This window comes from Aptenodytes patagonicus, chromosome 6 (assembly GCF_965638725.1).
Source record: "Aptenodytes patagonicus chromosome 6, bAptPat1.pri.cur, whole genome shotgun sequence".
In the NCBI taxonomy this organism is placed as follows: domain Eukaryota; kingdom Metazoa; phylum Chordata; class Aves; order Sphenisciformes; family Spheniscidae; genus Aptenodytes; species Aptenodytes patagonicus.
Window position 1 is genome coordinate 35,087,247 of NC_134954.1, and position 20,587 is coordinate 35,107,833.

The 20,587-nt window shown below is 44.6% G+C and overlaps 1 protein-coding gene across 6 annotated transcripts in view; it reads left to right on the forward strand.

Moving 5' to 3' along the window:
- The first annotated feature begins 9,294 nt into the window (after window positions 1–9,294).
- FN1 (fibronectin 1) overlaps window positions 9,295–20,587 on the forward strand; it is a 56,055-nt gene continuing 44,762 nt past the window's right edge. For 3 of the 6 annotated variants that reach the window (XM_076342096.1, XM_076342095.1, XM_076342097.1), the window contains exons 1-9: window positions 9,295–9,502; window positions 9,878–10,006; window positions 11,476–11,613; window positions 13,452–13,583; window positions 13,688–13,825; window positions 16,333–16,491; window positions 17,913–18,113; window positions 18,593–18,772; window positions 20,272–20,448. In XM_076342096.1, coding sequence (XP_076198211.1) covers window positions 9,343–9,502; window positions 9,878–10,006; window positions 11,476–11,613; window positions 13,452–13,583; window positions 13,688–13,825; window positions 16,333–16,491; window positions 17,913–18,113; window positions 18,593–18,772; window positions 20,272–20,448 — 1,414 coding nt within the window. In that variant the 5' untranslated portion in view covers window positions 9,295–9,342. The remainder of the gene's footprint in view (window positions 9,503–9,877; window positions 10,007–11,475; window positions 11,614–13,451; window positions 13,584–13,687; window positions 13,826–16,332; window positions 16,492–17,912; window positions 18,114–18,592; window positions 18,773–20,271; window positions 20,449–20,587) is intronic. The other 3 variants (XM_076342098.1, XM_076342099.1, XM_076342100.1) reach the window with 2 other exon arrangements.

Sequence of the window (20,587 nt, forward strand, 5' to 3'; positions counted from 1 at the left end):
CTGGATGAGGGGATCGAGCGCACCCTCAGTAAGTTTGCAGACGACACCAAGTTGGGTGGGAGTGTTGACCTGCTCGAGGGTAGGAAGGCTCTGCAGAGGGACCTGGACAGGCTGGATCGATGGGCCAAGGCCAACTGTATGAGGTTCAACACGGCCAAGTGCCGGGTCCTGCACTTCGGCCACAACAACCCCATGCAGCGCTACAGGCTTGGGGAAGAGTGGCTGGAAAGCTGCCTGTTGGAAAAGGACCTGAGGGTGCTGGTTGACAGCTGGCTGAACATGAGCCGGCAGTGTGCCCAGGTGGCCAAGAAGGCCAATGGCATCCTGGCCTGTATCAGAACTAGTGTGGCCAGCAGGAGTAGGGAAGTGATCGTGCCCCTGTACTCGGCACTGGTAAGGCTGCACCTCGAGTACTGTGTTCAGTTTTGGGCCCCTCACTACAAGAAGGACATTGAGGTGCTGGAGCGTGTCCAGAGAAGGGCAACGAGGCTGGTGAGGGGTCTGGAGAACAAGTCTTATGAGGAGCGGCTGAGGGAACTGGGGTTGTTTAGCCTGGAGAAAAGGAGGCTGAGGGGAGACCTCATCGCTCTCTACAACTACCTGAAAGGAGGTTGTAGCGAGGTGGGTGTCGGTCTTTTCTCCCAAGTAACTCGTGATAGGACGAGAGGAAATGGCCTCAAGTTGCGCCAGGGGAGGTTTAGATTGGACGTGAGGAAAAATTTCTTTACTGAAAGAGTGGTTAAACGTTGGAACAGGCTGCCCAGGGAAGTGGTTGAGTCCCCATCCCTGGAGGTATTTAAAAGATGAGTAGATGAGGCACTTAGGGACATGGTTTAGTGGGCATGGTGGTGTTGGGTTGATGGTTGGACTCGATGATCTTAGAGGTCTTTTCCAACCTCAATGATTCTATGATTCTATGAAGTGTCAGTCAGGAGATAAATGCCATGTGTAGCACTTATTTTCAATATTACACACACTATTTCTGATTATAAACTAATTGAAGAGACATACTGTCAAAAACTTTCCCTTCATTTAATGTGCATGTAATCTGCATTTTATACTAACGCACTGTATGGAAAATATGAATGCTGTTCCTGGAAAGTAAGCTACGATCTCTTTCCACATTGTGTATAAATCTGGAGAGTATAATCAAATGCAGAAGCAATGCATATCTCCAGACTCTGAAGCTGCTACCTGCCCCTATAAATCTTTCAGCTATGGAATGGACAGCAAGTGGGTTTATACTAATCTAGCCAGATTAATACCCCGATTTGATTATATGTATTTAAGTAATGTTTGCTTTAATTTCTGCATGACCCGGCTAAGCAAAAATGTGTCTCCAATAAATATGGCTGGATTGGGACATATTCAATGAGTACAAACACCAGATGCATCATTGAGAGCTTTGGGATATTTGTTTTTAGCATATGACCACAAGATACGATGCATCTTTGCAAAACTTCCTACTTCACTTAAGAATTATGCTCAGCTTTTTTGGTGTTGCCAGAAGCTATCCTGGACAACCTAATGAGAAGCTTTCCTCTCCTGACTGTATCAAACTATTTAGGGTTTTCTTTCCTTTGAAACCCCCTTTTTTTCTCTGTTTCTGTGTCTATGAAAGGGAAATCCTGACAGCTACCCAGTTCGGAAGGTCCTTGTATCAACCTGCTAACAGGCCCAAATCCTGCTCCTTTTATGAAAAACATGAATTTCATTGTTCAGTTCAACAGGCTGGACTGCAATCACCTCATTGTAATCATGTAAGGGATTTAGTTTTCCATCCATTACATGCCTAACTGCCTGCCTGGCAACTGCTCCTATCACTTTACAGGAGAGGTGTAGACAAGAAAATGTAGGTTAAATTACAATGACATCCCTTCCCCACACACCAGCCAAAGGCACTTGCTGGTCTTGAAAGGAGAATTCTGCAAGAGAAGAGATGTATCTGAATCACCAGCTTTCCTGCAAAACACTTTGACACTTTAAATCGGTGTGTAAGCGCTTGGAAGTAGTGAAATGGATTCCTAGAACATGGGCATGACTCCTTGTTCTGGGCAAACTGACTTGTTTTCATTTGTGATGTCCCAGCAGAAAACCTCTTGCAGCGTATCATACATACTTAAATGGCTAAATACTATCAGTGATAAAACTTTTGTTTGCACACAGAAACACCTTTGGCGTGACTGTATCAATATGGATGGCAGAAAGAATTATCTAAAATGGCCTATGAAAACAGTGTATATTTATTGTTACCACAATAATTCATCATCTCAAGAATGAGGAACACTGCAAACTCTGTAAATACTGTCAGAAAGGTAAAAGAAGTAAGTGATGACTGTTGGAAAGCATCAGCTCCAAATCTGTATGATTTCATGGGTAGGTAGTTCAGTACAGCCTGAAAATATGAACTCCAAGCCAGTCGAAGCTGCAAAGCAACCCCAAAACCAGAACAAGGACAATAATCAAAAAACATATGCAGACTATTTTCAGTTTTGAGTGCCAGGGGAAAAAAAAGGTCTAGCCCACTATAGTCAACATTTGAAAGTAAGGAATTAATTCAAAGGAGTAATGACAGCAAAAATTTTCTGAGTCAATATAGGAAGTCCTTTGCCATGAGGTCCAGCTTTCAACCAAAAATTAATCAAAGCACATCTAGATTTTAACGTAAAGCCACACCAGAAACAGTTAAGCAATGAGACATAGCACTGAGGTAGCTCCATTTCTCAGCCTGACTCTACAGTTAGAGGTTTCCAACAGAAGTGACTTGGGAGGAAAAAAATCTTATCAATACTTACACCTATATAGGGCCAAAATTCCCCACTAGCAAAGCTCCCTAGGTAAGAATCATACCTGTAAGAGGCCCTGACTTCAGACTAATTATGAGTTGACTGATTGACACAGAATGAAACTTCAGCCTGCTTTACTAAAATTTCTTGCTAGAAGCTCATCTTCCACAAAGGGTTTGAGTAAGTCAGAAACAGCCCTTATGCCTTATTCTGGGCCTCTCTCTGGGCTGGATTCCCACCCACAGAAGAGAAATAGTTGGGAAAGTCCCACAGGAGAAGTGACACTATTGCTGGGCCACAGAAACAACCAAGTTAAAATAAATGCATCAGAAACCAAGGAACATGTTGCTGGCCAGGAGACCTGGACTACCAGAAGGGAGAGGATGGAAGAGTAGGGAAAATAAAGTGAGAATGAAGACAGGGAGAAGACCCAAGTTCTTCCCCAGAAGCTGCAAAGTATAAAAGGCAGCCAACGAGAACTTCTGGGCAGGGCTGAAAAACAAGTGAAAGTGAGAGCTTCTCTCATCTCTGAGAGTGCAGCCAAAAAATCAGGTTACCAATAGTAAGAGAAGGAAAAGAAAAAAGCCAACTCTTCAAAATTGGCAGCAAAGAACTATCCACACTCCTTGGCTCCATGTAAGGCTGGGTGGAAGGGGTAAGAAGGAAACAGGGGACAAACTTCAGCTTGGAGCCAAAACATTTTCCTTCTTGACGTTCCTGGCTCTGTTCAGCCCTTTGTGACTCTCAATTTCAACCCGTTACGCACTCCCCCATAATCATCATAATAAATAGCTGTTTGCTTGCTCAGTGTATTCAACTTCCTCGCAGCAAGCCAAGCTCAACCCGGCACTAGCATTTATTTCTGGATTTTGACCAGGCCTGCCTAAAACCAAACAAGATTCGGTGTGATTTGCCATATTCACTGGAAGAGAATAAAAGCAATTGCACTCAAACACCAGGGTTTGTGGCCAAGTTCACCTCATGCTGGTGGTGGTGAAATCACCATTATTTAACTTGCTTTAGTACTTCTAAGAGTGCTGTGGAAAAAGGGAGGGTTTCAATTCTGTTTCTGGGCTTTGAGGGAGATGCAAGTTATGCTAACAACATGGACATAACTAACTGTTGTCCTTCTATTAAAAGAAAAACCCCTCTATTACTCAAAAGTCAAATTATTGTTAGAAACCCGTGATGACTAAATAAAAACAGCTACTGGAATTAGGAGCCTTCCCCCATCACCACCACTGGGTAGAATTTTGGCCAAAACGCAAAACTTAAGAAGAAAATAACAGTCATAAGAAACTGCGCTTTTCCAGCTGTCATAACTTTTTTCCTTCCTTTGTCCATGCCTAATGTGTACAGGTTTGCACACAATTGCAGGCATTGCTAATTCTCCCCTGTTAATTGTAGAGGGGGGTTCTGGCTCCTGATGGGTGATCTGCCACCCTTGTGCTCAGCAATGCAAACCCTCGTGACGCCCAGGCTCCTTGCAGCAATCCTCTCTAGCTCATTTTGTCCCAGTGGCCCCGCTTCAGGGCCTTTTGGAGCTCTCTCATCTTTACTTTGGGGAGCAGCTGCAGGATTCCATTTCCTTCCATGCAAGGAGTGCTGGGCCGTCAGCTGGAGGAGGAGACAGCTCGTCCATTCCCTGCAGTGGTCCTTGGGGGCTGCTTAACCTCTGAAAGGAGGAAAATAAGTGGCACAAGCAGCCAGTTAGAGGGGGATTTCCCCTGAGCAGGGCAGACATCAACTGGGGAGATGGAACATCCCTCATTAAGACAAAATAGTTCCAACTCTGCCTAGAATGACATCTCTTTCAAGAGCTGGCAAGACTGTGCTTGGTGTCCCAAGCCAGGTCCTACAGCTCCGTTCAACGGTGCTCATGAGACATCCTGAAACGCCAATTCAGATTTCCAGAGCTGCCCTGACAAGTTCCCAGAAGTGCTGCAGAACATCCCCAGCAGGGTGTCAGGCTGGGATTTCCAAAGGATTTAGGCAACAGGAACAGGATTCCAAGCATCTGTGAAAATCTCCACCAAACATCTCAAAATGTGATGAAGAACATGTTTTCAGCTCTTTCAAGTTGGTATTGCCCTTCCAAAAGCTTCTCCTGTGAAGGAGGGTCTGCCACATGCTACTTGCCTGCCAATTCACATTGTCACGGGTCTCATGAGACTTCTCATTTTTCTTGAAGTTCTGGCATCAAGAAGCATGTCAGAATCCCAGTTTCCACTCTTAAATCACTTTGTATGTGATGCAAACACCTCCTTAAAGAATCAGGAAAACAAACAAACAAACAACCTGAAACCCCCTAAAGAAACCCTCTACCTGGAAAAGAATGAAAATCTCTCCCCCCCTGCCCTCCAAAGCTGTTCCCCTGATTTTGCAGGGTGTGACTCACAAGTGCTAAACACCTGGGGCTGACAGTACTGCAGACCCAACTGCAAAACAAGAGCTGTGGCTATGAACTTCTCATCACTGGCAAACTAAACTAAATAACAAACCAAACTAAATAGCATAATCCAAGGACAGCTAGAGAAAGGAAATGCGTTTTTCTGCGTTTATGACACTGAACATTTACTGGGGAGGAGGGAGAAGAAAAGGGAATTTCCATTGAGACTGCCAAAGATATAATTAATGCCCTGTTACGGACCATTTATACACGATGAAATTCATTCCTACACTGAGAGACGGCATAAAGTTACGTACCGCTGAAGTTGCAGTTAACTGGCAGTAGGAATTAATTTCATTTAAAGAGCTATGTTCCAGATTCCTGGACGAGACACTCAGGAGTGAATGAAGCACTGTGCAGTAGAGCCTCAGCAGCCTTGAAATGAATTTTGCTGTGACCTAACAAAAACCACAGACTTGAAATTGTGATGATTCAGAAATTTTCAGATCGCAACAGGAGTTCTTGCAAAATATTTGGGAACTGCAGGAAGTGTTTAATGGTCTCCCTATGTCAAGGAGAGGAATCCTGACCTCTTGTCTTTATGGTTCTTGTTCCTATGAGTGATAATTTTAGAAGGAGATGATTAAGCCCATGTGGCCTTTCTTCTAAGGTTGCTAAAAGAATAACAAGTGACCTGGCTCAGTCCTTTCTGTACTGATTCATCTTCCCTCTTCACTATAGGAATTTGCAGGAGAATGGTTACAGAGACAGATCGTGCTCCAGTCATATGTGTAGCCCCCCACTAGTGTGTGCAGCAAAAGAAATCAAGTCAACCTAGTAGAGAGGTTTATCTGCAGAGCAATACAATGGAGCAACAAAAGTCAGGAGAACCTTATAAGGGCATGTGCCTTTTCTAACCAAGAGTTGAAAAGTTAGTATTTCAGTAAAAAAAAAAAAATTAAAAAGACCAAGAACGTGAATCAGAATACTCATGGCTAAAGCAGAGGTTTAGAACATTCTTAATCCTTATTTGGATGCAAAAACCACGGAAGGGTGGTTATAAATTCAAACTGATCTCATCCTAAGAAAGACTTCAGGTGAATCTTCCTTTAATTTCCTGTTAGTTTGAGGGACAAACTGACAGCAGGACAGACAAAGGAGTTACATCCATTTCCCGAAATAAGTAAGAGACATCTCAGAAAGTCTAAGAGCATGCAATGTAATAATTACTATATGTTTGTGTCATAATTACTGTCAGAGATTCCTTTAGAATTGAAACCAGGCTGTTCCAAATTGTGTTGAAATATGACTTGTAAGATTATTTCTGGCTGCTAATAAATGATGGCTATGTGAGAAACTAATTTGAGAATTGTTGAAAATTATCGTTTTGTTTTGTGTGCTTCCAGTAATGTTTTCTTAAACAAGAATCTTACATTTATCCCTGTATTTGTGTAACTAATGCTGTGGAAAGCATTAGACACAGTCACACGCTTGCTAACACTGTATTTCTCATTCAATTTCCAGACTGAATTCCATTTTCAGTTTTGTGTAAATTCTTATACTGTCCTTGAAGACATAAGTGCAATGCAAAATTACATGAACTGGACTTAAAGCAGACATAAATGAGGTCAATGTCGATCATTTAGCCTTCATGGGGAGTATATCCAGTATATGAATCTTTTAAATGCCATTTTAAAATAGTCGCTAAAAGCAGCATGCTGGAAATGGGCATCACTAAAAGCAGCATCCTGGAAATGTATCTAAAAGTCTTATTTCTTGGGAGCAGGGACTCTCCTGCTCTAATGCCTGCAGAGAGCTGGTAGGTACTACCTACCTAGACCTACAGAGGTTATAAACTCCCTGGAGCACTCTTTGGCTATGTTTGCAAAACATCTAGCATGCATGGGCTCTTGTTCCACAGTGAGGACTGCTGGTTGCTTCCTCATGTTTGCTTATTCCACCATAGCCTGTTCCTTATAGATTACCTGTACTTAGCTCTTACATTTTAAGCAGGTTTCCCCTAGCAATTTTTATTTATCATAATCCTCCTGTACTTGAAGACTCCTCATTACCCTTTCCTTTTCCATGTCAATTGAGCTTAATGAGTAGCTTGTAGCGGCAGCAGGACCTGTTCACACATTCACTGGAAGTGTATGCAGAAGCAAGCACTGTGCAGAAGCAGCGCTACACTGCATACTGCACAAAAGAAATTGAAAATTTGACCAAGACCTATACACAGCAACTGGAAAAATGACCTAAAATTGCCTCCTCATTGCACATATGTGTTTCCTAGAAGGAAAACTGTTCTTTTCCACTGATTTCCACTCAGTAATGCTTCCTTTGCAGCAGGCTAGGTGAAGTACATCCCAGTTATAAATAGTCATACAGCATCATTTTCTGACAATGTGCTTTTCCCCTTGCTTCACGTCTTAGGTCTCACAAAAACAGGAATGCTTTCTGAAAGCAGGCTCTCATTTTAAGAAACCGGATATTCGCTAGTTTCTGATGATGTGTCCCGCTTCAAAAGCTAATGCTCTCCCTCGCTATGGCCACCTTAGTTCTGTGATTATTTTGAGGGATAATGCGTGTCCAGTAACTAAAAAAAATTCACTGTCTAAAAATAAAAATTAGGAAAGATGGGAATTGGCTCACCACAGCTCACCTCAATTGCCAGGTCAGGTTTCAATTTCCAGTAAGTTTTCAGCAGGGAAGCTTGTGTTAATGATCTGTGGGCATTCCTCATTCAGAGGGATAGAAATTTCTTTGAAAATAGATACCTGATATCACAACTACATGCTTTCCTGGACAAAGCATGTGCTGGATCTGTACACTGCCTACTGAAAGAGTCTTCATCCCAAGTGAGATATTACTGCTTGCATTTTAGTAAAGATAATGTAATCGGTTTGCAGTAAGTGGAACTAGATAGAGCTTGGTGCTCAACTTGCTGAAGAACTTTTATGGAGACCTGTGGATGTTCAGCTTAAGATGTCTGGAAACACTGTAGACTACTTCACACTCACGTTTGTCTGAAGAGTTGCTTTAATAGATCAGGAACCACAGCACACTTTTAGATGAATAATCCCTTTGCCGAGACAGAGTATGCGTGAGAAGCACAAAAATGGTTAGCAACACAATCTTCCTATATGATCTGAACTTGAGTGCCGGTGCAGGCACTGTACCAGAACGAGGCACACTGTGCTTTGCTCACTAGCAGCTTCCTGCTGGAGAGCCACAATTACAGTGCATGCTCTCTGCTTTGCAGTATTCCTTCAAACTAGGGAAAAGAGACCCCCCCAAAACAGCAGAGATGGCTATGGGAAGAAGACAGGGGAAAGAGGATGACGAAATTTGTATACAGCAGGGTTACATTAGATCATCATGCTGAAGATCCCATATACTTAAAGGGGTTCAAAGCCTAGCATTTCTTTTTCCACTTTTCTTTTGTTCTCAGAATTGATTTTGGACAGCAAGAAATAAAGTGAAAGAGGCTATTAAATTTATTTTGAACGGAATGTAACGACACCGTTTTTTCCAAGTGAGGTGTGAAAGATTTTAACCTTGAGTCACCAGCAGTAGATAAAACATCATTTAGGGTTTCCTATTTCCAACCTGTACACGTATGTTACACCTCACCTTCTCCCCTGTGCAGAACATTATTTCTCCTGAATGGAGCAGTATCAGCTTACAGGCAGCGTTGCTCAAAGGAAAAAGTAAAGTTTGTCTCTCCCCAAAAAAGCCATTTTGTTAAGCCAAATGTTCCACAAAATGGCACGACCGCCTTGCAGCCCGCTCTCTTTGCGGGGACGGGCCTCTCACCCCGGCCGGGGACCCCGCGCTGCCCACCGCTCGCGGCCCCCGCCCCGCCCGGCTGGGCTCGGCTCGGCTCGGCTCGGCCCGGCTCGGCTCGGCCCTTTGTGGCGGCCGGGCCGGATCGGGCCGGCTGCGCTCGGCGGGGCGTCGGCGGCCCCCGCCCGGCCCCCGGCGGCGCCGAGGCCAATGGGCGCCGGGGCGGCGGCGGCCGCCCCCTCCCCGCGCCGCCCGCTCTATATAGCGCCCGGGCGGCGCCGCTGTCCCGTCTGTCGGGCTGCCTGCGAGCGGCGCCGCTGTCCGTGCCGTGCCGTGCCGTGCCGTGCCGTGCCGTGCCGTGCCGTGCCGTGCCGTGCCAGTATGCCGGACCGCACCCTGTGGCGGCTGGCGCTGGTCGCTCTCTGCCTGGGGTCTGCAGCGGCGGGGGGTGGCGGCGGGCAGCGTCGCGGAGGCGGCGGCAAGAGCCGGCGGCAGGCGCAGACCACCTTGGTACCTCAGGGCACCCCCGCTCAGGGCAAGCGTGAGTACCGCGCCGGGATGGCGTCCTGCGGGCAGGGCAGGGCGGAGGGCTCGGCCCGGCCCCTCCGCAGCGCGGATGAGACGCGAGCGTTGCCCCGAGCCCCCGGAGCGCGGCGGTAGACGGAGCTTCGGCCCCGCTGAGTGACCCCCCGGGTGGCTTTTTCTCTCCGTCGGTCTCCGCAGCTCGGCCCTTTGCTGCCCCTCGGGCTCGGCGGGACTCGCACACGTGCGAGGCTGCGGCACGGCAGCCGGTGCCCGCTGTAGCCGCGGTTTGCCTGTGCCGTGCCCCTTCTCTCCCTGCCTCTGCTCTCGGTAACTCCAAACTTTTCTTTCTCTTCCCCCTCTGCTTCCTCCATCCTCCTCCTCTTCCCCCCAGAGACCTGTTTTGACAATGGAAGATACTATCAGATAAACGAGCAGTGGGAGCGCATTTACCTGGGAAACACGCTGGTCTGTACCTGCTATGGTGGAAGCAGAGGGTTTAACTGCGAAAGCAAGCCTGAACGTAAGTTGGTGGCCTCTTTTGTCTGCATCAAGACCCCAGAATGGCTTTTGATGCCGAGTAAGCTAAGCCTTCTACTGAGTTATAACTGGCAGACTGGGTTTTCAGCTGAAGTTTGGTACTTAGGGTCAGTAACGGATCTACGCTCAATTACATTGAAGATCTGGCTTGGGATTTTAAGAAATGCTTTTCATTAGTGATGGGCCTGCCACCAGAACCCTGAGCCAAACATCACTCATCTCTCTGGAGGATTGTATCTAAACATTAATTTTGGAGCCAACCTCTTCTTTATAATGAACTGAACTGACTCCTGGACTCGCCCGGGGAAGTTCAAATCTGGAGTCACTTTGCAGCTCTGGCTCTGTGCTGTTTGATTGCTTCACCCCAACTTTTCATAGCTGTCCAGTGTCGTCAGCTTGTTTAAAAATATTTCAACTTACAACTTTCCACAGCCCCCCAGCCGTGCTGTGAGCTTTCAATAATTGAGTGTAAAATGAGATTGTTTAGTCTTCTGCAGAAAAAGTTTAGGTAACAGAAAGAACTTTAAATGCAGCCTCCGCTGGAAGATGTGTCTCTCTGGGATACAATGTAGTTTAGGTAATCAGATGTGATCTATCTGTATTTATTGGTCTGAAGCCACTGGTTTGCCATAACTCCTTAATGTTGCTCTGGAGATATAAGAGAGAAAAACTGATTCCTGGCTGACAGTGTTCATGTAAGACAGATGGGAGTGTCCCAGCAATCTCTTTTGCAAGGCTTGTGTGCTGCCTGCCTCATGGCTAGAGTATTTTAAGTGCTCAGTCCCCTTACTCCTCCGTAAAAGGGTGTTTAATCTAGCTTTCCTTCCCCTGCAGGGATTCCCAAGTTTTACAGTTCTGAAGTCCGATAGCAAGTTTCCCTTATGGCACAGTTAATGTTATCTGTCCAGTAGCGAAGAAGGTTGTTCTGTTGCAGATCTCAAGTCTGGTGGCAGCACTGACATAACCATTCTGTAATCACTTACTCATGTGTGAGTGTGAACAATTCACAAGTAGTGCTGTTGACTTTGGGACTGCTGTAGAATTTGGGATTACTATACTCAATTTTTTGCCAAGTCAGAACGAGGAGGATTAGCATGACAAAGCACACAGCTTCTTAGGGGATGTTTGCTCCCTCCTCTCTTCTGTACTGTTGCACTTCAAACAGCTGGGATTGATCCTTTCAGGGCATGCATGTCCATGTGCCATGCTCAACTTCAGGCTCACTGTGGGAGGGAAGCCGAGGTTGTTCAGCATCATGGGGACCTTGAGGAGGGGGTGAATTTCACCCAACTTCCTCTCTGCTGTTCCATCCCAGGAAGGAAGAGGAGGCTGATACGCATTTTTCCTCAGGAAAAAAAGAGCATCCATGTGAGGAGGCGAGGAATGTGTGTTTCTGTTGACTCTACATGTTACTGGCATGGTTACATGAAGTTGATTTTTCTCCCCTCATAGCTGAAGAGACTTGCTTTGACAAATACACTGGATCCACTTACCGAGTAGGGGAGACTTACGAGCGCCCCAAGGACTCCATGATCTGGGACTGTACTTGCATTGGAGCTGGACGTGGGAGAATCAGCTGCACCATTGCCAGTATGTAACTAAGAGCCTATTACTAGAGCTATTGTTCCTTAGTGTCATATTTTCCAGAGCAACTTACACAATATTCCCAATGCCCATTAGCTAGATTTGGGGGGGTTTAATCCAAAGCCCGTTAAAATCTTGGAATTGAAAGTCCTTGCCCCATGTACATACATTTGCACAACCAAGTTCCTCTTTTATTTAAGAAGTACTATGTGTAAAACAAAAAACCAAACAAACAACAAAACAAACCCCATAAGCCAAAATCTACTGTTAATGTCCAGCCATACAGGTTAGTACATTTACTATATACAAGAGTGTGTTACATCTTCGCAGGCGCATTTATGAAAGTAGTTTTTTGACTGGAAAAAAGAGTGAGGGTCTGCTCTGCAGCTGGTGAGTCAGAATAACACCATCAGCATTAATGGGACTACTCTGAATAAATAATAATAAATACCACCTGAGAGCCAGTCCCCCTGTCCTCCAAAAATGTCATGCCAACGCTTGTCCCTGAGGGAGCTGGGATTTGATATCCAGACACCAGCTCGATGTGTTTCTGCAACTCCTTTTTCACGAGCCTGACCCACACTTTCCTCTTGTTCCTCCCTCTCTTCCCCTGGTCCTTTCTCCCCAGCTCTCCCTTTCACATCTCTGTCTGTCTGGAAATCCTTTCCTTATTGAGTCACAATTGTTCACAATTTCCCTTCAGTTCATAATTAGACTTTCTGTGAGCACAAATGAAGATCACTGTATGTCAGGACTTTTAGACTGAGATTTCAAAGTTGCTGAGGCACCTTTTGAGAAAAGTCTTGTTCTTAAAAGTATCCAGTTTCTTTAAGACACATGTGTTGATCCTAGTAGCATTGCCACAGGAGACTCAGAAGCCAGCCATTATTATAGCATGGAAAAAAAAATGCATTGAATCTAACAAGTAGAGCTGAAACCCTTCTGAATTTAATGTCATTTTATTGGGCAGGGATGATAAGTGTTGTAAGAAAAGGAGTCAGTAAGGAAACTGCAAACATAAGAGCAGTCTCATTTCATCATCATCAGCCTGGTTTAGAGCTCACTGGAGAGTCTCATTGACTGTAACTGGCTTTGAATCAATTTTCATAACTCTTAGATTCCTTGCTTTCATAAATGAGCCAATGAAACATTTTAGTGGCTCCTAATAAATGACCAGATATGTGTTTCTCCTCTTTTCCTTGGAAGAAGACCCTCTGTTTGCAAACTGCCCTTTACCGTGTTTCCCTCCCTGATCCTGGGCCAAGTGGTGGGTCTGGACTGCCTCAGGGCTGTGGGGCACTGACAGGCTGGGAATCTGCCTTTCCAGGGCAGGGTTTCCAAACCCAAGAGGACGGATGTCACACCAAGCACCTCCTTATTCTCCACATACTGGCCTGGCTACCATGTCACTCATGCTATATAGGGACGGCCACAAAGAGGCCCAAGCGGTATTACCTCAGAACAAGATGGAGGCAAACCCTCTCTCACTAGCTCTCAGGCTGTGAGCGGGGCCTGAGGGAGAAACAGCACATCCTCAGGCCCTGGTGTTCCCCTTTCACTGGCAGGGTCTCAGCTGTGGTTTGAAACCTGGATGGGGTTAGCTGAGGAGAGAGGACAGGGCCTGGGAGGCTCAGAAGATAGCAGGTGCCAGTGGAAAATGGCAGGTGCCATTCTGTGGGCTGGAGAAGGGGGCGGCCATGGCCTGCCCCACTCCTCCTCACTGCCCCCCACCTCCGCCCCAGCTGACCCTCTTTTTTGCCCCTGGCCGGGTGGCCCTTACCTTCTCCCCTTGATGCTGTCGCTGGTGTGGTCCCTCACCTCAGCTCCTTTCTCTCCTGCTGCAGATCGCTGCCACGAGGGTGGCCAGTCCTATAAGATCGGCGATACCTGGCGCCGGCCCCATGAGACTGGTGGCTACATGCTGGAGTGCGTGTGCCTGGGCAACGGGAAGGGCGAGTGGACCTGCAAGCCTGTGGGTAGGTGGCAGCTCCCTTCTTCTCTCCCAGCTCGGTCTGTCTTCCCTGAGGCATCCCCATGTGGGATAGCCCTGGGTAGACTCTTATCCCCTTCCCTCTCACAGCTGAGCGATGCTACGACAACACGGCTGGGACATCCTACGTGGTCGGCGAGACCTGGGAGAAGCCTTACCAGGGCTGGATGATGGTGGACTGCACCTGCCTGGGGGAGGGCAGCGGCCGCATCACCTGCACCTCCAGAAGTAAGTGCTGGCCTGGCACCTGCCGGCTGCTCCATTTTATTTATCTTACTTATTTTTCAAATCTGTCCTGTGTCAAAAAGAAAAAGTACTCCTTTTTCTGCCCTGTTGCAAGCAACAGTAGTTTTAGAGGGAACGCCATCACCTAAGAAGGGGTGGGAAACAGACCCTTCTAAGGTGAGAGGGGAGTGTTTGCGTGTCCCAGTTACCATTTGCAATCTGGGGATACGCAGGAGAGCTGGTGACAGAATGGCTGGATTATTTGGGGTTTTAACCTGCTTTAGAGAGAAAGGTTTAAGAAATCCACAGGCCAGCCGAGTCACAGTTGCTCATCCCCCAGGAAGTCAGGGGAGTTGCCTGGTCTGCAAAACGGCAGAGTTTGGCGAAATACCGCCATTTCTGTTTTTTAAAGTATCCTCCTGAGGGGGAATTAGGTGCTTTTAAAGAGAAATAGTTACCTGCTCCAACAACAGGATCTGCCAGATTAAAATGTTGTCTTATTTTTTCCTTTCATTACTGTTTAATATATATGTTAGCTAAAACAGGGTTTGTTTTGTCTGCTCTCCCATCTTGCTTGTTAGTTTTTCCCACCATTTTGTCTTCAGTGTAAATATGCTTCACCCACGCAGGCGACTTTTTTAGTTTTTACATCATTGAAGGACATTACTGTAAATATTCCATTTTATTTGCATTTGCAAAGCAAACAGGGCTTTTAAAATCCAAAATCTTGCTTGTTTATCTACCTTCTGTTCCAGTTTTGTTAGGAGCAAGCTCCATTGTGGGGCTATCATGGTTTACACCAGTTGCCTCAAGAAAATTTAACTTTGTACTTTACACCTTTGTTATGCAAGGTTTGAGAAACTCTTCTGTAGCCTTTAAATTGCTTCATATTCAGTTGCCTCGGGGCACACAGATAATGGCTTTCTGCTGATATAAACAGCAGACCTGTAAAGAACTAACACACTAAGGAGGGTTGTGATTAAAACTGAAGATCTGGAGAGACTGGGTCAAGAAATAAGCTGTAAAAATCAAACCAGCCTTGACAATATGAAGTCTGTTAAAAACACATGGGGGAAAATCATTAAGTGTCAAATAGGAATGAATAAAACAGAATGTGTTGTTTGTGAATTTTGGAGGAGTTATTATTGCTAATAAAAATGATTTGGCAGTGTCTTTCCTCCCATAACTCAGGTCTGCGTTGTTGTATCATAGGGGAAATTGCAATAAAATGACCTGTTCAGTTTTCATTTTGTTTTTCAAATGTAATCAGACAGAGAAATTCAAATTTATGTATGTAAAACGATAGCTGTAGCCCACAAAGTAGCATTATGCTTCAGTATGTGCTGCTGTTATATATCTTGTATGGCCAGCATTTTCCAGAATCACAGCTGATTTCCTGGGGGACGTTTCAGCTTTTCATTGTCTAACTTGAGAATCTGAGCGTCTGTAAGACAAGTTTTTTTCACATTCGCCCAATTACATTACAAATACTTCACCAATTTACCACTCTTCTGGCAAATACTCAGTTTTTGGTCATTTTAACTACTGTGAATTAGTAATGTGTTTCCTACATTCATATTCTATCCCGTGTGCTCTTTCAGTGGCATTCTGGCATGATACATATGTCCTTCCACAGTTCTTCATAAATCCATGTTCATTGATTCATGATTATATTTGAGCCACTGTATCAAGTTGCCCTTGAATGAGAAGATAAAATGTTGTAATGGAAGAAGAACTAGTTAATCCATGTGGATCTGGCATCCAGACAGAAGTAGTTTGTTATGCTGTCCTTTGAACCTATTTACTCAATTCATCAGGGGCTGTAGGTTATTAAAGTCAACAGGGAGATTTAGAAAGTCTAATATTCCTCGTATGACGTGAGCAGCTTATATTAACTTTACTGGAGCTTTATGCACACTTCTTTTGGAAGAAATGGAATTTAACATATTGCCCTCAAACAGGTTTTAGTTTCTTCCAGCTAAGTACAGCCCTGAACTTGAACTGTGCCCTGTGTATAATATGAAATGACCCAGCTACGAAGACTTCTGCTTTAAAAAAAAAAAAGTCATTACAACAAGTTTAAGCTTGAAAGGTGTATGCTAGACAGAATGGGCTAAAAATAGCTTTCAAAATAACTAGCAGGAATGTTTTCAATCCAGAACATGCTTTTTCACATTGATTTTGAACATAGCTTACCATGTTCACACTGGGAATCTTATGGTGCTAATTTTGACAATGGCTACAAAGTGAAATCACAGTTCTGGAAATAAATGAGTATTTTCCCTTAGACTAAACCATCAGGATTTTCAGATGCTCTCAGCCTATGCAGTTTAATGCAGGCTTTAGTGCATATATAGGACTTGTAATAGTGGGCTGCAGAAAATGAGGTGGGCTCTCAATAAAGGCCTTAAACTATCAGCTCGTTTTATAGTGTTGGTGGTTCAGTACTATGAATTGCACGGTGAAGCCATCCAATGCAGAAATAGCTAACAGTCCTGTTCCTTATACAGATAGGTGCAATGACCATGACACCAAGACTTCCTACAGAATTGGAGACACCTGGAGCAAGAAGGATAACCGTGGAAACTTGCTTCAGTGTATCTGTACCGGTAATGGCAGAGGTGAATGGAAATGTGAAAGACACACGTCTCTGCATACGACTAGCACTGGTAAGTGGGGCATCATAGTATGTAAGGTAGGGGAAGGGACAAAGAATGGCACATTTTGAATGGTTAGGACTTGGTGCTGAATTGCGTCATCCTAATTTAGGCATCTAGGAGTCTCGTAAGGGAAAGATCGTCAGCAAAGAGGATCAGAGTTCAGGAGATGCTCCTTGTTTGTGCATGTGTAGATAAGATTAATTTATACCTTGCTTCCATGCAGAAATGAGGCTTGCACATACAGATGTGATTGCCTGCACAACCACAGTGCAGTAAATCATGTCTAGAGCTGTGCATTCACAGGAACTATCTACTAGCTTTGTCTTGGAAGCATGGCACTTCAGGTTAATATTTGAACTTTTATGTATTCGCCTCAGGGTAACTTTGTTGAAATGTCCTTAATTTAAACTCCACTGAGACCATCTGGTTTCTTTGACAAGATAAATACACCTACTAATGCTTGAGCTTTAAAAACCAGAAATGTCAAGGAATGTATACAATGTATTTAATACATGTACATTAGATAGTTTGTAATTTTGGTATGAAATATTACCTAGTTTATAGGTAACATATATTTTTTTGCCCAAGGTTTGTTAAAGTCTTCAGCTTCTAAACTCTTTTTTGCCGTTTCAAGGATTTAGGCTTCCTTTTCATGAACACAATGTAAAACTTCTCTGTTTTCCTGCAGTACCTACACTAAATTTTTCTTGGTAAATGACCTTTAACTGTTTGGTACCAGCAGGTTACCTTCAAACTCTCAGAAGGTCTAAACTTCAAAATGCACAAAGCTTTAAGGGTGCCAGTATTTTGTTTGCATTAATATTTCCCCTATTTCAGCAGAGCTGAATTTGTGGAGATTCCTGGGGGAATCATTAGCAAAAATTTCCATAATGTACACAACAAGCCCCTTTGTCTTTCAGTATTATTTCAAATTATGATGGACCAAAACCTTTGATTCAAAGTTTAAAAATTCCAGAGTAAATGAATACATTTGTGCTTTATTTTTCTTTTTCAATGAAAGATTAAAAATAAATCCTTTTTACCTAATCTCCCTGCTTCCTTGGTAGTTTTTTATTGTCTTGTCACTGATCTTGATTTTTCTATTCTAGATTTCCTTCAACTAAAAAATTTTTTTCCAAAAAAAGCGTTTTTCAACAATTCCTGTGAAAAGCGGTTGACGCTCTTAATCCTTTTTAAAGCCACTCTACAGTAGTAGAAACCAGAGGCTATCATTAGCAGAACTGGGAGTTTTTCTTTTAATTTTGAAGTTTGCTAAGTGGAATAATTAAAATATGTCTAGGGAAGCTAAGAGAGTTGTGCTTTTGATCTGATGGAGTACCTAAGGTTTTATTATCTCAGCATTTAATTGAAGCATTCTGTTCTTTAGCTTTGCATGTAACATCTCACTTCTCTCCCATGTTCTGCTGCAGGATCTGGCTCTCCTAGCTTCACAAATGTGCAGACTGCGTTGTACCAGCCCCAGCCTCAACAGCCCCAGCCTCAGCCATATGGCCAGTGCATAACTGATAATGGAGTGGTGTACTCTGTGGGTATGCAGTGGCTCAAGACACAGGGCAGCCAGCAAATGCTTTGTACCTGCCTGGGCAATGGAGTCAGCTGCCAGGAAATAGGTATGAGTTTGTGTTTAGTCCCTGTTCAGTCCAGTGAAATCTTTGGCAATGCCCTGCAGCTTAATTTCGAAGTAGAATCCTTTTGTGTGTGTGTATCGGAAATCTCTTCTGAAGAAGACATATTGGAGAAAGGTGCAAGGGGTGAAGAAATAGTTGTTTTGGTTATTTGAAGCCTAGTTCTGTAGGGCAGAAACATTTCCCAGTGAGTTATATATAACCTGCTGAGGGAAAACAGAGCCCTAGGGGAGCAGCATTAATAACTTTATTCAAACTGAGCTGCAATAATATATGTTTGTAAAAGAATGACACAGCTGTGGGGCTAAGTTGTCTGTTGGTGTGTATTGGCCCAGGTCCGTGGCAGTCAGTGTGGGTTCACATCAGCCAGCGACTTGGCCCAGAGGCTCTATTGCTGTTTGAGCCCTAAGATTTGGGGATTGCTTTAAGCCAGAGTCTAATGCTGTGATTTGCTTGTTTTAAAGCTGTGACCCAAACATATGGTGGCAATTCTGACGGAGAAGCTTGTGTTCTGCCTTTCACCTATGACGGGAGGACTTTCTATTCCTGCACCACTGAAGGCCGCACAGATGGGCACCTCTGGTGCAGCACCACTTCCAACTTTGAGCAGGACAGGAGATACTCCTTCTGTACCGAGCAGAACGGTAAGTTCTTCTCAGAGGATCATCACATGCACATGACCCTCATGCACAGATGGAGAAAGGAGCAGAGAACACAGGGACAGGCTGCCTGGACAATTCCGGTAGTCTGGAGTGACTCTAGGCATGCCTCAACAGCAAGGCAGTCCTGTGAATGGAGGGCTGCCTGGAGTCAGGGCATGTTCGTGATCTTGGCATCTTTGGAGGGTGCTCAGGGTGATACAGGTGTAGCCTTTGAGTCCTGTTCTCTCTCCTCTGAGCTGACCTTAGAACCTGAGTACCTCGTCAGGATAGAGCTTTGGCCCCTTTGGGGGCCAAAGACTTCGCCTTTGCTTGACTGGATTGCTAGAGCAATGCCCATATTAGGCTGCGAAGAGGAGGATATCCATGGAGTACAGTTTGTGCAGTCCTCTGTCACTCCCTCCGTCCTGACTATCTAGCCAGGTTGCCATATATAGCAGTAATCTTAATGTGATTTGTGATCACTGATCAAGAGCCGGTGCATGACTAATGCGGCAGCATTCCCTCTTGTCTGTGGATGGTCAGTGTTCTCTTCACAGTACAGATCTACTTGTGTGGTTGCACTTCCTGGAAAGCCCATCAGACATCAATGGAACAGTACCCAGGCAGCTTCTCTGGGACCTGGCCTTGGAGAGAATTTTTCACATTCCCACACGAAAATACTTCTTCTTACTCTGCATAATTTTTTTTTTTACTCTGTTCTACTTCAGTTGTTTTTTCTGATAAAAGTCAAGCCTTTTTCTGCAGTGATAGAATATTCTTTCTTTTTTTTAAAAAACCCAAACAACCCAAAACCAAAAAAACCCACTAGGGACAGTTTGTCCACACACACATGCTTGTTTTAGTGAGACTTCTTGTGATATACGGTGGGGAATGAGAGATATCAATACAGAAAAACCTCAACAAATGCCTCCTTGTTCTCCATTATTTGTAAAGCAGAGTTGCTCAAGAGCTGAGTAGTTCAGGTAGATTACAGCCCTCTTTCCACTGCTGCTTGCAAAACATGAAGCTTCCAACCTGCAGGGAGGTTTTGACTTGTTCTGTTGTACATAACTGAATTGTAACCCTTTCCTGAGGACTAAGGCTTTACTTTAAGCCAAAGGGCACAATTGGGTAATAGCCTCAGTGAGATAATACAGGTATGCTGAGAACTGTGAGTTTATTTTATTCCCTGGGTCTTGACACAAAGGGTCTGCAAAGCCACTTCCCAAACACAGTAAGCTTTGGTTTTCCCTGTTGCTCAGGAATTCCCATGGCTGGCTCCACAACTCCTTCCAAAGCAGTGTTTGAACTGAATTGACCTTGTGCAAGGCTTATGTTTCCAGATCTGAAATAATTAAAGCCAAGAAAAGAGGCCCATGTATAATATACAGGGTACATGTGGGAAAAAATAGTGCTAGTGGTTTGTTTTTCAAGCTCTTCCCTGCATGCTAAGGGAGAGTGCAGGCTTGATTTGCATCTGTTTTCTTTTCACTTTTGTACAGTTTTGGTCCAGACACGTGGTGGCAATTCCAATGGTGCTCTGTGCCACTTCCCCTTCCTGTACAACAACCGCAACTACACTGACTGTACTTCTGAGGGACGGAGAGACAACATGAAGTGGTGTGGAACCACTGAGAACTATGACGCTGACCAGAAATTTGGTTTCTGCCCTATGGCTGGTAAGGCTGAGAACCATAAAGGGATTATGGAATACCTGTAAGTGGTTCTTTGAGCTGGAAAGTAAAGAGCTGTCTGTCGTTGGTCAGTTATTGATGACTTCCAATGAGCTGCATCCCAGCCCAAAACCCTTTAAGACAT